The following is a 17,254-nucleotide window of genomic DNA, read 5'->3' as shown; positions in this document are numbered from 1 at the left end:
TTTTTATTAGTAGTCAAACTTTGAAGAAATTCTTTATGTGCTTTAGCATCTATTACCAATTTTTGAATTCCAATAGGCACCAATAAATCTCTAGTATTTACATTAACGATTTTCATCTGTAACATGTTATCCATAAACGCTACCCAATTCTTTTTCCATTTGAAATGTCCTTTTCTTCCCGAAATAGATGCACTGCGTATACTTCGGAAGAGACCGCTGTATTAACAACCACGTAACTTCAACTCTTTATAGAGATCTTTTTCATTTAATTCTTTTTCTTCATTATCAACATTTCTCTTGATTACATCAGCTGGTATTTTCTCCTTCGATAAATTAGTTTCGATAAGACGAATTCTTCCAGTAACAATAACAGCACTTCCTTCGATAACTTCGAATTTACCACTGCCTACTCTTTTGAAGATCGTGATGTATTAAACATCATGGAATGTAGTTTATATATGGTAAGAAGCATTTACCTTTCTGAATCATGACAACCATTTCAACTTTGCCTTCTTTGGGTATAGCGGTTGCTCGATTAAACTTTATATTTTCCATGACAACGGGCATTTCTGTATAGAAATTTCCTATTGTCATTCCCAACGTTTCCCACACCAAGCATATATATCCTGTTCCAGGAAACAAATATCTACCATCTATTATATGACCCTTTATGTATTTGAATTCTTTAGTGGTATACGCTATTGGAACAATTCATTCTACGGAAATAAGCCTCTTATGGCTATTGAAATTCATTGTGAACCAATCGTTAGAATTTTCCTACCTAAACATGATAAAAATAATGAGTTTTGAATTAATTATAACAAATTAAAAAATTATTAACCCTTGCCGTGATTTAAATCCACGTAACTCTTATCGAATAAGGTGGGATATCATTGGAGGCCTCGTCTTACAGGATATTCTATAGGTGAGTATAGTTTAGCAAGATCAAGTTGTAAATCGACATGATCTAGTTTTCCTAATCCTCCTAAGAAAACTTTTACGTTATTTATGAGATTTCACTTCGTTAATGTAACATTCATAACCGTTTTCTGGAATGATATAATTTCTTGTACTTGGTTGTGCGGCGTAATTTCAATGGTGATGGCATTGTCAGGAATTAATTTGCACGTTTCCGCAAAAAGTACAGGTTTCAACAAATTATTAGTAAGATACTCGGGAGATGGGTATTGTGTATTTGAAGTCGACCATTCATTCCGTGGCACCGATGTATTCAACCACTTATAACTTCGATGTTTTGCTACTGGTATAACTGTTTTTAAATTTGTCAAAAGAATGCTTTTAACTGGAGCGATATAGCGGCTTTGATACGGTATTTTTTTCTCCGATACCACTTTTGCAAAAATTTCGTTTGCCTGTCAAACATACAAATATTACACAATTTATCGTGAACAAATCAACCCAAGCAATTCTTATTATTTGTTGGGTTATACCTGGCGTAAAAGTAACCTGTAGCTTTTCAACAAATGCTTTCAATGATTCAACTGATCCGGTAATTGTTGAACTTTCGGGTCCGTTGTGACACACGACGTCGATATCATTAGGACATAAATTCATTAAATTTTTATAACCAAGCCCTACTACGGCCACAGAATATTGAGGTATTTTTGCTTTTATTACGGATATTCCTAGCGAATACGCTGCTAATATCGTTTCCTCCAGTGTCAAACTTCCATCTGCGTATGCACAACCAATTTCACCCACGGAATATCCAATTATGTAGTCCAGTAGTATTCCTACTGATCACATACTACTGACCTAAAAGCTCCACCAAACCCATCTGTACAATAACTTCCAATTATCCGGTGTTATCAAATGTATGCAGACATCGTAAATGATTTAATGTAGGTCTACATTACCTGAGTTGCAGTAATACCGACGAAGGAGTGCAAGATATTGTCTAATATGTTAACATCTGTCCTAGTTAAAATCTCATAAATATGGAGTTTACGTGGTTTTAACGCAGCGTCGCATTTCTCTATTGCTTTAGCAAATGTTGGAAATTTCATCAAATTTTTACCTAATAATTTTCCAATACCACATAATACACTTAATCATTGCAATAATAATTATTTCTATAGATTTGAAAGTTAAAAAATAAATATTTAAATAATTGTTTTCATACACATTCCAGTTCATTGCGAGTCCATTCCATGGTAGACGAACCATATTGGTTTCTTCGTACCAGAATAATATTCAGTCCCCCTTACTTTTCTGTCAGATTGTTGAATATCAATTATGACGTATCCTCGATATAAGTGATGTGGTATTGCTTTATAATGAATATCGTGAAGAAGGCGAATAAATTCAATGTCTATCGGTCGTTTATCGATCTATGGATAAGTTTGTTGGAATATTACATGCACGACTTAATAATTTGTATCTTTATATTCCCTATTAGAAAATTTGTTCATTTTCTTTGCATACAGCATTGAATATAGTTTCTACTACTTTTGCAATACGTTTTGATACAGCTACGAATCTAGGCAAATCATCATCTGATTAACTTCTTTTGATCTTTATTTTCGGATTTGACTTTAGTAAAACGTGAGCATTAGCATCTCCGAAGCCGAATGAATTAATGGCTATGTATTCACCATCTAACGGTATTTGCTTGGTAACAACATCGATCCATCTTTCTCTAAAACTTTTCAAGTCTTTTCGTAGTCTATGTAAATTAATATTTGGCGGTATTATGCCAGACTCCATCGATATAATCGCCTAAAAATGTATATAAATATATGTGTATAGGTGCGTACATGTATGTGTGCACGCTCGTGCGTGCATTTATATTAATATTTAACTAAGCATATAAATAATATAAAATGTTATTATAAACAGTAAACGGATTATATTACAAATAAATATGTAAGTTCTTAATAATTTAAAAAAAAATGAAATACCTGAATAAATGCTTAATTGCGGGGCTTTTTGTTTCGAACGATTACAATGGAACAAATTCCATTAACTGCTTCAGTATGTCTGATGTTCGATTTGATGGAACCAATTTTAAGAGGATTAGCTCTATTCTTAGTGAATATCTGATCAATGGAATTCAATTCTTCAGGATCTCCAACTCTCCTTCCGGTGCCATGAACTTCCATGTAAGGAATATAAGCAGTTGATACATCGCATTCCTCGTAGAATTTTTCGAGTAGAGTACTTTGCATTTTCATAGATGGAAACGTTATTCTTTCTTTCTTGTAACCATCACAATTCGTTTTCGCATGAATAATCGTAGCATAGATTCTCTTAGCAGTTTTTACTTTTTGTAAAAATACTACTGAGACGCATTTACTGCGCGTGTAATCATTTGCATCTTCGTCGAAAACCTTGCAGTGACCATTCTGATTCAATACCCCTGTCAGAGAGTTCAAGTTTAAGAATTAATATTATCATAATAATTCGATGAATGAAAAAAAAATCTTCTGAACAATTTTGTATAATCTGTACCTAAACGAACAAACTGTAGAGACACGTATGGAGGAACCGACGATCGCATAATCACATTCTCCACTACGTATAGCCCTGTAAGCGTTTTCCATTGCGTAAAGACTAGAGCTACATGCTGTATCTACGTTATATGATGGTCCTGTTATTCCCAACCAATAGGAGATATTTTGAGCCAGCATATTTCTACTAGTGCTCGTGATAACGATAACATCTACCTATTTTTAAGGAGACATATTCTTTGTCTTATCCATCCGTATAAGTAATCGATAATCTGTACCTTCATCGTTTGTTCTTTTGAAGTACCTGATTATTACCGTGATGCATAGTTGTCTCGGAATCGGAGAAACAGACACTTATGAATACACCTGTCCTTAATCCCCGAATATCTTCTGGATTAATCTCAGCATCTATTATAGCTTCGTAAGTATGTGCGAACATCATTCTACTCATAGGATCTTCGTATGAGCTTGCTTAAAATGTATTCCAAAAAATGAGGCATCGAAATTCTCAATGTTCTTAATTTTGCCGCTTTGCTTCGAAATTTCTGAATGATCTTGTCAAATATAACGATGGGAGAATATCAATGTTAACTAGCTTAGTCTGTTAAATATAATTGGTATAGTTGTTATCTAATTTCCAACGACGTCCGTCATCGGTGACACAATCTTTGCAGTTAAATAGATTATCTCTCATTTTCTACACATTATTGGATTCTGGAAATCTACCCGCGAATCCAGGAATAACAACTTCTTCGCCTTGTTCTGGATTGGCATATTTGAAAAATTTGTACGATTTTTTATTCTCAAAATGGGAATATTTCGGAGGTCATTCCCTTCGTGGATCTTTAAGAGTTCCTACAACGTATAAGGCGGATTGCAGCTCATAATTATAAATTATAAGATATAAAATAAAATAAAATAAGGAAAATACGAAAAAACAACGAACGTTATCTTATTTTTCCCATAAAGTTTCCTGCTCTCATGAATCTAAGTGCTGCCACTACTAGATATTTAGTCCTAATTATCGATTTGATAGCATTCTCCTTAATGAGTTTGTAGAATATTAAATAAATTTCGTTTTTGACTTCGTTATTTGTGTTCATAATTTCATCTAATATTACATCATGAAATTTAATACCCTTCATAAAGATACTGTAGTTCTATTGATTATTTGTTGAACTATCTAATTTCTAAAAATTGGTCCTTATGGGACAACAACATAGAGATAATTGCAGTATATTTTCCACTAAAGAATTTAGAAGAATGTCTACACCTGGACCATCGGTTCCTTGCAAAATCATTGTTTCCAAGTATGTATTTCAAGAATTTTTAGTGTGATGTTCATCGATACTAGAGAATGTTCCTTTAATGAATTCATGTTTTCTGGTATATCGACCATAGTAAATACTTCACAACCTTCACGAAGTGAAAGCTAAGTTAATAGTAGCTCGGCCAATTCCACCAGAACCAGCATGGGTAAAGATTCTGTCACATTTCTGCATTCTTCCTGTAATATAAAGTGCAGTTGTACATGTGCAAATACACACAGTCCTGTCGCTGCGTTTTCTAAACTCGAATCATTAGATACAGTTCAAGAGAAAGATTAACAAAAATTTTGTAAGCATCTGAAGAAAATAATTTCATTCGTACCAGTTGATTAATAATGGGATGATAGATAACGTTGGGCTTGCGAGGTGGAAGTATCTGATGCTTTTATAATCCCCAAATGTTCCTTGGTCATAAATCATTAGTAATGAAATCCGTTTCGAATTGTTCGGAGCAATAGGGTAGATTTGAAGAAAATTTCAGGAAGAATTTTCTAAGATCTTGATTTAAAACACCTCGGAAGATATTCTATGTTCTTTCTATAAACAATTAATAAATCCTAAGAGACCCGACTCAAAGTTACTTTCTTCAACAAGTATATGTACATTTATACATTCGTATAAGTAATCGATAATCTATATATTGATCTGTTCACATAACTGAAGGTTGACGTAAAGCAAAGATATCTCGGTATTGGAGAAACACATATTTATGAATTCAGCTATGCTTGTTCCACGAATATCTTCTGTAACTCCAGCATCTACTGTTGCTTCGTAAGTATATTAGAGCATGGATCTACTCATAACATCCATCGTATGAATTCCTTTAAATTTAAAAAAATATTGTATGGGATTTCTAAATGTTGTTCATTTTGTCGGATCATCATGAAATTTCCAGATGTTGCTAAGAAATATACGACAAATAAATATTAATATTAGCAAGCTTACTACGTTAAATAAAATTTGCATCATCGCTATCTAGTTTCCAACGACGTTTGTCATTCGTAATACAATTTCTGCAGTTTAAAGGATTATTTTTCAATTCCTCTACATTGTTTGATTCCAGAAATCTACCAATGTATCTAGAAATAACAACTTCTCCTTCTTGTTTTGCTTTGACATATTGGAAGAATTTGTACGAGTTTTTTGTCTATTCATATACTTCGTACTCATCACGATGTTTTAATGTTTTTCGGTTTTTCACCTATATTATATTTCACTTACTTTAATAGAAATGCATCCGAGGTTTAATATGATACATATTCATTTTCATTAGAATACGTTAGCATACTCTTATCTATGTTATAACGAATATTATCGAGAGATATATAGTGTTGCTATACAAAGAGATACATCGCTAATGATTTCAATTATTATGAAGAAGTATGGTTAGTATCGGTTTCGGGTTAAATTTCAATAATTATATCGTGCAGAGAAATAAGAAACAAAAACTGATTATGAATAAGTGCAAAGAGGCAAAATCGTATATATTCTTCAGAAATGTAAATCCAGAATCTAGCGAAGAAGTTGCTATTTCTGAGAAGTAAGTGAAATATAATATAGAAATTAGAATTGAAAGTAAAATTACCCATATGTTTTAATATGATTGAAATCGTTGACGATGAATCTACTTTTACAACAATGTTTTATCCTTTGTCAAAGAATTTATTATCCGACGCAACAGTGCAATCTTTTTGCAATCTTTATTTTAAATTTATTTTAATGAAAGCATTTGGCTCTTGAACTTTCTGGTATTCTATTCTAATTAGGTACTACGTCGGTATTATTCATTAGCAAAAAAGTCCTTCGTGATAAGATAGATATTTTTTAATTGAAAATATTAAGTTTACATCTTACCCAGCGTATGTAACATTTTTTCTGAAAGTTTGTATATTGTATATGACATTCTGGTCAGTAACAGTAAAATGAAGTTGTAAGTAGAAAAAGAAGGAATGGGCAGGTTTCTTCATTTTAAGGTCATTTTCATTTCTGGTTTATGTCATACAATCTTATATCGGCATATTAAGATTATGAATTCTTAGGGGAATTCATGTTCGCAGCTCGTCGACAATGAAAGAATATTATCTAATGAAAAATATGTCATGTTTAGTCGGAATAAATAAAATACTTTATAATAGAAAGTCCGTACAAGATATGAGTAAGATTAAAAATATAATGTGCTAATAAAAACTAAGAGTAAATGAAAAGAATGAATTCTGAAAATAGATAAAATACGAGCGACCCTAGCGAGTATTAACTTATTTCATTAAATAAAATAAATCGTCTGAGTATGTATTATAGAAGACAAGTTTTTAACTACAATCTTGATGGGTAATAAAATCTTTGTGATTAAAGAAATTATCTTCTAATCTTTTCGTATTATTGTATTTCGTAAAATTAGCAATTAATTCAGAAATAGCAACTTTTTTGCTAGGTTCTGGATTGACATTTCTGAAGAATATATACGATTTTCCCTTTTTGCACTTATTCATAATCAATTTTGTTTCTTATTTCTCTGCACGATATAATTATTGAAATTTGACCCGAAACCGAAACTAACCGTACTTTTTCATAATAATTGAAATCATTAGCGATGGATCTCTTTTTATAGCAACACTATATATCTCTGTCGACAATATTCGTTATAACGTAGATAAGACTATGCTAATAAAAATGAATATGTATCGTACTAAACCTTGGACTGTTTGTATTTCTATTAAAAAGTAAGGAAATGAGTTCACACTATTCAACAAGGAAGGTGACAAGGAAGTCAATTTAAATAATACGATAGATATTGCAATATAAAGATTCTTATATTATCGTGCACTATATACCCTTTTATCCAAAAACTTTCGCATCCTAAATCATATCCGAATAATTATTGCGAAAAATAAGTAACATTTTGTATTGCTCAAAAAATATTTTAAAATTTTTAATAAAATTGTGTATATACTTACGAGAATAGCAGTAAATTATGAAAATAATGAAATATAAAAACTCTGCGTTTTGTTGATGTTACGTTTTATTATTTTATCATTATTATTTCTATTAATATTACTATTATTATTACTGTTATTTTTATTGTTCTATTGTCGTCGTCGTTGTCGTCGTCGTTGTCGTCGTCGTTGTCGTCGTCGTCGTCGTCGTCGTTGTCGTCGTCGTCGTCGTTGTCGTCGTCGTTCTGGTCGTCGTTCTCGTCGTCGTTCTCGTCGTCGTTCTCGTCGTCGTTCTCGTCGTCGTTCTCGTCGTCGTTCTCGTCGTCGTTCTCGTCGTCGTTCTCGTCGTCGTTCTCGTCGTCGTTGTCGTCGTCGTTGTCGTCGTCGTTGTCGTCGTCGTTGTCGTCGTCGTTGTCGTCGTCGTTGTCGTAATTGTTATCGTTGTTGTTATTGTTATTGTTACTGTTATCATTAATATTATTATTATTATAAATGTTGTGAAACAAAGAAGTAAGCTAAGCAGTGTTACGTAAGTTACAGATAAAGATATGTGTGAACTGAAGAAGGTATAAATATTTAGAATACGTAAGTACAAACAGTACGGAAGATGTCACGTAGCAAAAATGTATGGGTGAAAAGGATGCAATGTAAAACAGTTTTATATTCGTTCATTATTCCTTTATTTGTATTTTCAATATTTATACAAAACCATTTGTAGTGCTGAATATAATATCGTGCGAATCTCAATACATTTACCGACAATTTCTAAGTAAGCTATAGTAGTGTTGCAACTTTTCTGTGCGTATATGATGTAGTAGAAGTTGATTTCGAGTATATCTAAGAGCTGCTTCCTCTGTAATATTTTAGGCAGACCTGACTAGTAATTTTTGTCAAGACGGTTTATGTGGTTATTAATTCTATTTTGACATTGCTATAAAAGATTTATAAATTTTCTTTAACTGATGCAATTTTTATTACTTTCTTAACATTATCATATCTAACAAATCAATATGTATTTAGAATATTACGTAGAAAAATAGATTGTAGCATTTCAATTTCCTTTATGGTGAATTTGATTGCCATGCCCCAGATTTGCAGGCCGTATGATCAGATGCATTTTCTAATAGCTTTGCATATAAAGATTTATTATTATAATCAGCTTGAAATTTTTTAAAGTAAACCAGTGCTATAGATCTTCGTGTATTCTTTATTAGTATGGTTTTCTATGGATAAACATCCTTCGTTTATTTAACTATCTACATGGAGTCGGATTTAATAAAGTAAGCGGTGATAGTAATATTTTTTCAAATATTCTTTCCAAAATGGAATCAGTCATACCGTAATACGTTTGTCCAGCATTCTCTCTTCCACAAAAGACTGAAGAAAAAACTATGAAATAACTGAGATCTGGACAAAGTTTTCTGGTCTCCTCATCCAAATATTTGATACCCCACGCTATTTCTTTGAAAGACTCCACAAAAGTCTACGGTGTTTTGTTACTATAAATACTGTATTTCAAATAAACTGCGAAATTGAATGTACCACTGAACCTTTATTTGCTTATTGCTGTTTTTACAATAAGTTCGCAGACATCTCGTTTAGACGCATACAGATAAACTAGGTTCTTGAGTCTCACGCCGTATGATTTCCATAATTCGATTCTCATATTTGATAATCATACTTTATGCCATTTCGTGAAGTAATGATAATATTCTGAGCATTTCTTATAATCAACCAATCAATTAGTTCCAAGCCGAACCCTCCTAAACCATTAAGAACAATATAATTTTTGTTCGGAATAAAAACATAAAAAGGTTCAGCCAAAATGAGTGTATTAAGTGGTTCATTTTCTTCACGAATTTTTATCAATACCTACGATATATAGGTCAGATTGCAGATTATAACTTATATTCTTAAAACAGAAACAATTTCTACGAATAATAAAATATATATACAAACAAATACAATCGAATACATAAAATACATAAATACAATGGCCGTCAACTTACTTTCCCCATATGTTTTCCTGCTGCCATGAATCTAAGTGCTTTCTCTACTTGATCCTTGCCGAAGATTGTCCTAACTATCGGCTTAATCGCATTCTCCTTCTTAAGTTTGTTGAATATTAAACAAATTTCATTTTTGACTTCGTCATTTGTGTTCATAATTTGATCTAACATTACACCATGAAAACTTATACCCTTTAAAAAGATTTTAGTGCTTAATTCATTATTTATCGCAAAGTCGAACTTTCCAATTTCTAAAAATCTTCCTCTATGAGCCAAGCAACGCAGGGACGCTTGGAGTTTATCTTCCGATAAAGAATTGAGAACAATGTCTAAACCTGCACCATTGGTTTCTTGCAAAATCATTTTCTCGAAGCTAGTATCTCGAGAATTTCCAATATGATTATCATCGATACTAGGGAATGTTTCTTTAATGAATCTACGATTTTCTTACCAGATCTTTATCAGTACCTACGATATATAAGACAGACTGCAGATTATAACTTGTATTCTTAAAACAAAAACAATTTCTACGAATAATAAAATATGTATATACATAAAATAAAATAGAATACATAAAACACATAAATACAACGACCGTCAACTTTTCCCATATGCTTTCCGGCTGCCATGATTCTAAGTGCTGCCCCTACTTGATCTTTGCCAAAGACTGTTCTAATTATCGGTTTGATCGCATTCTTTTTAATAAGTTTGGTGAATATTAAATAAATTTTGTTTTCGATTTCGTCATTTGTTTTTATAATTTGATCTAAAATTAGACCATAAAAACTAATACCCTTTATAAAGATACAGTAGCTTATTTCATTATTTGTCGCTAAGTCAAACTTTCCAATCTCTAAAAATTTACCTTTATTGGCCAAACAATGCAGAGATGCTTGAAATTTATTTTCTACTAAAGAATTCAGAACAATGTCTACACCTGCACCACCTGTTTCTCCAAAAATCATTTTCTCGAAGTTAGCATCTCGGGAATTTCTAATCTAATTATCATCGATATCAGGAAATGTTTTTTTAATTAATTCACGTTTTTCTAATCTACCGACCATAGTACTTCACAGACTTCACGGAGAACTAAGTTGATGTTGGCTTGACCAATTTCACCAGAATCAGCATGAATAAGAATTTTATCATACTTCTGCATTCCTCCGTTAATGTAAGGTGTAGCTATGCATTTGCAATATATACACGGTACTGTCGCTGCATGTTCTAAACTCCGACTATCAGGTAGAATCCAAGAAAAAGTCTAGATATCAATACAAAGTCAAACTATCAATAGACAAAAATTTGATAAACATCTAAGAAAATATTATTTATTTAATTTACTTCCGTTTTCTAATATTTTGCAGACAGGACATAATAATGATTTAAATAATGAGTTCACCTATTCCAGTTAACTCCCATAATTCTATGTCTATTAATATTTATTCCACGGAGTTCAAATACAATTAGATAATCTATATCTTTTCTACTGTCTACTTCCAGCGATATTTTTACCTGTTGACTACATCACGTCTTTGAAATTCAATGATGCATAATAGATACTAACAAGATCTTCATTTTGATAATCCGTTATAATTGGCACTTCAATCCAACTTAAACATCTTAAATCGCACTTAAATTTCCACGTACCTATAAAAGAGATATTTTTGTATTCGTGTTAATCAATTAATTGATTAATTAATATATCATATATTAATATAATTAATGTATTAATTTAATTATATATTCTGAAAAATTGAAGACAATTCTTGTATTCTATTATTAAAACAAATCTATGAAAATAGTAAAATTATATTTTTGTATGGACGCAACGGATCTAAAACCCGCAATGGACTATTATGCAGGTAAGTGTTGATAGTACAATACTATAAGTATTTGTATAACCAACAAAACGTGAGATACATAGATAAGACAAATCGTTAATTTGGTTATTCTCTGATAGTCTCGTTTAGATTCTGATAAACGATGTAGAGAGATAAGTAGTCTAATACAAGAGTGATGAGTGTGTCAAACTCGTGCGGCCGATTAACGCGTATAGTTTGTAAGAACGAAAAAAGTCCTCGAAACTTGTAAATTTATTCAGAAATCCTGATCCATTTATGAAAAGGATCGTTAGACATCCGTATCGTTCGTTTATCGATTTTATCGAAATTATTTTCCAGCAATATTTAATTTTCTAGTTATTCTTTTCTAATGCGTACTAACCAATCGTCAAGTTATCTCGTAAATAGATTTTGCATATAGAAAGGAGAAGAAAAAGTGATGCACAAGCCAAGGGCCAAATTGTAGTTATATGCTATTCCTGAGCGTGTAGTTATATGCTACACTTACCAACAATTAACAATAAAAAAAAAATAGTATGATCCTTCAGAATACTACCACTATATTTACAGTATATTAATGGCGATCAAACTCTTTTATAATCCAAAATTTTGTATCATCGAATTTTCGAGAATAAATGTATTCGATTGATTAATTAACTCGATCTGCTAAAAGACACGATGAAAAGTTTCTTTAACGAAGTCGCTGAATAAAAAAAATTAAAATCGCGAATGGAATGACGATAAAGCGAAAAAGAAGCTTCACGCGCAGAAAATCCAACGTTTGAACGATGTGCAATTCTCTCTTAAATTAGATTGACTTGCTGTATTATCGTTTACAAGCGAAACATAACATTTTTAAAATAAGGCGATACGGAATTAGGAAAACAAAGTGCCACGTAATTCTTCCGCAAACATAATTTATATAACAACGGATATCCAATTATATGCTATAGTTCCCAAATATTTATCAGATGCGAAAAACATATTTTTCCTGTATGCTCTTTATCTTAAAATGCAGAAAAATTCGATATACCATATTTATTTCGAAAAATCACAAGCCAAATAGATCATTAATGTCCAATTAATTTTCTTTAAAAGTTGTACCATTCTCAAGTTCACCATTGATAGCCATTAAAATTTCCTTAGCACCTAATATCGTGGTATGATTACCTTCAACAGTGTGAACATCTACTTTTGCTTCAGTTATCTGAAAATAACATCATTTAATAGTAAATTAATATTATTTCCATTATTTATACAAAATTTTATAACATACATTCTGCAGTCCATAATCATACGGAGCATTTTGTACAGACGGAAAGAGCGGTTTAAACAATGTGATTGGTGTTTTTACGTATGGCATTGGTTTTGGGTTATACGCTATAATGGATTGGAATCTCCCATGAAGTAAGAGAATAGCCTTCTTTTGATGTCCTTTCAAAAATAGGTTCCTGTATTCGGGAGATAGGACATTAAAAAATGCATTTACTTTCTCATCCCACGTATTGCATTTTCTTAATTCAAGTTTAAGCTGCAAAGTAATATTGGAAAATTAATATGAGACTTTTCAAAAATGGATAGGAAAGTATGTCTAATAAAATGAACATGACAAACCTCTGAACAATTAACAGCTACATATGCGTTCATTACGCTGAGCAAAATATTGTTTTCTAATTCTTCCTGCGATGACGAATGCAAATGTTGGTGTATAAGTATTTTCAGATGCTGAGGAGCACCATCTATCAATATTAATCGCCCAATAAATCCTTTGGCTTCTAACATTCGTGTGAGTTCAATAGCTATAAGGGATCCAAATGAATACCCTACTAACATGAATTCACTTCGACCCTTAAGTTTATCCAATATATGCTATAATATGTAAAGTTATGTATCATGTTAATATGTTATGTTTAATAATATTTTATTTAATCGCATATATTTTTCTAAACAATGGATATACCGGTAGAAAGGAATTGGCCATAGCTTCAACAGTTTTTAACTTGTAATTCGTCTCCAATTGAAAACAAGTCGCAGGTGATTTAATTTTTGATTCTAATGTTTTGAAAACGTCAGCATAGCCTTCGATTCCTGGAAGAAAGAATATCTCATCCCGACCCTCCACCGGATTGGTTTTAAGTGGTATAGCTATTTCGGTAGCAAGAATTTCATCATAAAATTGCTTCAAAATATTTGTAATGGATAATATTTGATTGGTTTCATTTTCATTAGAATTGCTGTTATCTGTAGGTTTGTTATTCATTTCCATGAGTTTGGCGAAGTTTAAGTTCCGAATATCTGAAGCAGTAAGGTATATTTCATATTCACGCTCCAATGTCTGTTTTATTTCTACAACTGTCATAGAATCCATTCCAAGTTCAGCCAAGGAAGTATGTGGACTAATGTTCTTTAAGTCTTTAATACCTACAATCAAGAATTTGTACTTTTAAGAAAATAATGATAAGTAAACAAGGTATATCATGGAAATGTTGTATACATATATAAAACTATTAAGATCGAACAATAATATCGATTGGATAATACATACACAAAATGTTTAATACAGCATCTACAACATTATTCACATCGCTATTTGCTTGTTTTTCAGCGACTACCATACTAGCAACCACAGTTTTATCTTGTACCAAAAATATATTCAGTACTTGTAAACATGATGATATTCTTTGCAGTAGTGTACCACCAATAACAAGTTCTTTATCTTCATTTTGCATATCAGCAATCAAACCAACATCTCCAATCGCTCCCCATTGTATAGCTAATCCAGGAAAACCTTCTTCTACTCTCTTTTCACATATTCTTTCCATAATGGAATTAGCCATACCGTAATTCGTTTGTCCAATATTCCCTTTTCCGCACGAGACTGAAGAGAAAACGACAAAGTGACGAAGATTTGGACAAAGTTTTCTGGTTACCTCATCCAAATATTTTGTTGCCCATGCTTTTCCTTTGAAAGATTCCTCAAAAGTCTCCGGTGTTTGATTTCTACAAATACCGTCTTTCAAAGATACCGCAAGATTGAATATACCATCGACTGGACCCTGATCAATAGCTGTTTTCACAATTAGTTCGCTGGCATCACGATCAGCCGCATCTAGACCTACCAGAATCTTGATATTCACACCGTATGATTTCCACAAATTGATTCTCATGTGTTGATAACCATACTTTATGCCATTTCGTGAGGTAATGACAATATTCTGAGCATTTCTTAGAATCAACCAATCGATTAGTTCCAAGCCAAATCCTCCCAAACCACCAAGAACTATATAACTTTTGTTCGGAATACAAGTATACAAAGGTTCAGCCAAAATGGGTGTATTTAGTGGTTCATTTTCTTCACGGATCTTGATGAGTACCTATGACATATAAGACAGATTTGTAACTCATATTCTTAAAACAAAATAAAATTCCATGAATAATAAAATATATATACACATAAAATAAGATGAATACATGAAATACATAAATACAGCGACCATCAACTTACTTTTCCCATATGCTTTCCGGCTGCCATGAATCTAAGTGCTTTCTCCACTTGATCTTTGCCAAAGACTGTCCTAATTATCGGTTTGATCCCATTCTCTTTAATAAGTTTGTTGAATATTGAACTAATTTCGTTTTTGACTTTGTCATTTGTGTTCATAATTTGATCTAACATTACACCATGAAAACTTATACCCTTCAAAAAGATTTTAGTGCTTAATTCATTATTTATCGCAAAGTCGAACTTTCCAATTTCTAAAAATCTTCCTCTATGAGCCAAGCAACGCAGGGACGCTTGGAGTTTATCTTCCGATAAAGAATTGAGAACAATGTCTACACCTGCACCATTGGTTCCTTCCAAAATCATTTTCTCGAAGCTAGTATCTCGCGAATTTCCAATATGATTATCATGGATACTAGGGAATGTTTCTTTAATGAATTCACGTTTTTCTGGTGTACCGACCGTAGTAAATACTTCACAGCCTTCACGGAGGGCTAAGTTAATGGCGGCTTGACCAATTCCACCAGAACCAGCATGGATAAGAATTCTGTCACCCTTCTGCATGGCTCCGTTGATATAAAGTGCTGCTATGCATGTACAATACACACACGGTGCTGTCGCTGCATCTTCTAAAGTCCAACTTTCTGGTACAGTCCAAGAGAAAGTTGTGTCCAATTGACAAAAATTAGATAAACATCTGAAACAAGAGTCATTTGAGCACTTTACTTCTATTTTCTAATGTTTTACAAATCATATATGATTTGAATAAGAAGTTTACCTGTTGCGATTAACTCCCATAATTCTACGTCCAGTAATATTTATTCCACTGTATTCAAATCCAATTAAGCAATCTCTATCTTTTCTACTGCATACTTCTGATGCTATTTTACCCGTCGACAACATCACGTCTTTGAAATTCAGTGATGCATAATGAATACTAATAAGATTTTCATTTTGATAATCCTTTGTAATAGGCCCTTCAATCCAACGAATCGTACTTAAATCTCCACGTATCTGTTAAAAGATATTTTTGAATTCATGTTACTCGCTAATAATTTGCTAAAATACATTCATCCGTACCAATTGGTTAATAATAGCGTGGTAGGTGAGTCTGGGCTCGCAAGGTTGAAGAAGCTGATGCCTATATGAACCCCAAACGTTCCCTAGACGTAAAACATTAGTAACAAGATCCAATTCGAGTTGTTCAGAGTAAAGAGGTAGGTTTAAGGAAAATTTTGGGGCTTTAAGATCTTGAATTAAAACAGCTCGGAAGATATCCCCACCAGGTTCTTTCTTTAAACAATTAATGAATCCTAAGAGACCCGACTCAAAGTTTCCTTCTTCAACAAGTATGATTCTCGTGTTATTGATGCTTTGTGCTTCATTCCTAGCAAGTACAGCTTGCACTTTTTGCAACCAATTAAATTCATTGCTATTAACGTCAATAATCATAGTATTTTCCGGTATTTTATTCGTCTTTCTTAATAGTATAAAATATTCTTCGGAATTACGTTTTTCTAAAACTATACGCAATTGAAATTCCTGTAAAATTGATAAGTTCAATGTTGCATTCGGTTTTTCACGTGATAAAATGAAACCTCCGTCTTTTGTATACTTAAAAAGTTTTTTTAAATTATTGTTATCTCCATTTAACAAACTATATCCAATAGCAAATGATGCGATATCACCCGATTCTATCATATTTAATTCTGAAACCGTAACACCTTCAGGAATATTATTCAGGTTTCCTCGCGATGTGAATACATTAACATTGGCTTGCACTAAAGGCAATTTGCTCAGAATGTCCAAAACCAATGGGGAAGCGAGTTTCTCCATTAAGATATTATCCTTATCCTCAACGAGTTCAATTGTCTTCACCTTGATGATTGGTATATTCTCAAGAGTAATATGCACGGATAATGTTAATATTTCTCGTAATGATGTTTCCAATCTGTCACGATAAGCAGTGAATTTATACTCTTCGATAATGGGATCACTGATAGGTCTCTTTCGTGCAATCGCAATAGTATTAACTTTATGTATTTCCACACCTCCCGCTGCAATCATATCAATGTTTTCGTAAAATTGTACAGGTATATCTGAAACAGAAAATGATCATTGTGCGTACTCGATGAGATGGAACTCTGTATATTACTTCACATTTCTCTGAC

General features: G+C 32.3%; 4 protein-coding genes across 8 annotated transcripts in view; all 4 read right to left on the bottom strand.

Moving 5' to 3' along the window:
* The window catches only part of LOC127062549 (fatty acid synthase-like), a 41,451-nt gene that overhangs the window by 19,785 nt on the left and 4,412 nt on the right, over positions 1 to 17,254 (bottom strand). The window contains exons 12-17 of the mRNA XM_050990996.1: positions 16,164 to 17,182; positions 15,862 to 16,097; positions 15,087 to 15,780; positions 14,127 to 14,955; positions 13,542 to 14,002; positions 13,403 to 13,450 (exon numbers count right to left, since the gene is read on the bottom strand). Coding sequence (XP_050846953.1) covers positions 13,403 to 13,450; positions 13,542 to 14,002; positions 14,127 to 14,955; positions 15,087 to 15,780; positions 15,862 to 16,097; positions 16,164 to 17,182 — 3,287 coding nt within the window. The remainder of the gene's footprint in view (positions 1 to 13,402; positions 13,451 to 13,541; positions 14,003 to 14,126; positions 14,956 to 15,086; positions 15,781 to 15,861; positions 16,098 to 16,163; positions 17,183 to 17,254) is intronic.
* On the bottom strand, positions 42 to 1,583 carry LOC127062555 (uncharacterized). The gene is made up of 3 exons (XM_050991008.1): positions 1,452 to 1,583; positions 477 to 1,373; positions 42 to 406 (listed from the first exon to the last, which is right to left on the bottom strand). Exons 2-3 carry the CDS (start codon positions 592 to 594, stop codon positions 222 to 224), a joined length of 303 nt encoding a protein of 100 aa, XP_050846965.1. The 5' UTR covers positions 595 to 1,373; positions 1,452 to 1,583; the 3' UTR covers positions 42 to 221.
* Positions 1,895 to 4,399, bottom strand: LOC127062553 (fatty acid synthase-like). Of its 3 annotated transcripts, none has more exons than XM_050991004.1 (3): positions 3,472 to 4,337; positions 2,922 to 3,379; positions 1,895 to 2,739 (listed from the first exon to the last, which is right to left on the bottom strand). In XM_050991004.1, the coding sequence occupies exons 1-2, from the start codon at positions 3,518 to 3,520 to the stop codon at positions 2,934 to 2,936; spliced, it is 495 nt and encodes a 164-aa protein (XP_050846961.1). In that variant the 5' UTR covers positions 3,521 to 4,337; the 3' UTR covers positions 1,895 to 2,739; positions 2,922 to 2,933. The 3 variants fall into 3 exon arrangements, with proteins under 3 accessions (XP_050846961.1, XP_050846963.1, XP_050846962.1); XM_050991006.1 differs by lacking the exon at positions 1,895 to 2,739 and having other exon boundaries at positions 2,986 to 3,379; positions 3,472 to 3,686; positions 3,775 to 4,399; XM_050991005.1 differs by lacking the exon at positions 1,895 to 2,739 and having other exon boundaries at positions 2,986 to 3,686; positions 3,775 to 4,399.
* On the bottom strand, positions 9,275 to 13,396 carry LOC127062552 (fatty acid synthase-like). Of its 3 annotated transcripts, none has more exons than XM_050991000.1 (5): positions 13,196 to 13,396; positions 12,858 to 13,112; positions 12,615 to 12,788; positions 9,741 to 11,387; positions 9,275 to 9,603 (listed from the first exon to the last, which is right to left on the bottom strand). In XM_050991000.1, the coding sequence occupies exons 4-5, from the start codon at positions 10,101 to 10,103 to the stop codon at positions 9,394 to 9,396; spliced, it is 573 nt and encodes a 190-aa protein (XP_050846957.1). In that variant the 5' UTR covers positions 10,104 to 11,387; positions 12,615 to 12,788; positions 12,858 to 13,112; positions 13,196 to 13,396; the 3' UTR covers positions 9,275 to 9,393. The 3 variants fall into 3 exon arrangements, with proteins under 3 accessions (XP_050846957.1, XP_050846956.1, XP_050846958.1); XM_050990999.1 differs by having other exon boundaries at positions 9,287 to 9,603; positions 12,752 to 12,788; XM_050991001.1 differs by having other exon boundaries at positions 9,294 to 9,603.

This window comes from Vespula vulgaris, chromosome 3 (genome assembly GCF_905475345.1).
Source record: "Vespula vulgaris chromosome 3, iyVesVulg1.1, whole genome shotgun sequence".
Classification (NCBI taxonomy): domain Eukaryota; kingdom Metazoa; phylum Arthropoda; class Insecta; order Hymenoptera; family Vespidae; genus Vespula; species Vespula vulgaris.
The sequence above is the reverse complement of the archived record's forward strand: the minus strand, read 5'-3'. Positions and strand labels throughout refer to the sequence as shown.

Bases quoted from the DNA above. Each gene is read 5' to 3' on its own strand.
- LOC127062555 (XM_050991008.1), bottom strand. From the start codon at position 594: ATGACAATAGGAAATTTCTATACAGAAATGCCCGTTGTCATGGAAAAT. The intron at 407-476 runs GTAAATGCTTCT...TCAAAAGAGTAG, and splicing joins GGTTGTCATGATTCAGAAAG to GCAGTGGTAAATTCGAAGTT.
- LOC127062553 (XM_050991004.1), bottom strand. From the start codon at position 3,520: ATGCGATCGTCGGTTCCTCCATACGTGTCTCTACAGTTTGTTCGTTTA. The intron at 3,380-3,471 runs GTACAGATTATA...ACTCTCTGACAG, and splicing joins TCTACAGTTTGTTCGTTTAG to GGGTATTGAATCAGAATGGT.
- LOC127062552 (XM_050990999.1), bottom strand. From the start codon at position 13,363: ATGTTAGAAGCCAAAGGATTTATTGGGCGATTAATATTGATAGATGGT. The intron at 13,113-13,195 runs GTTTGTCATGTT...ATTACTTTGCAG, and splicing joins TAGCTGTTAATTGTTCAGAG to CTTAAACTTGAATTAAGAAA. The intron at 11,388-12,751 runs GTAATCATACCA...TCTCTTTTATAG, and splicing joins AGATGTTCACACTGTTGAAG to GTACGTGGAAATTTAAGTGC.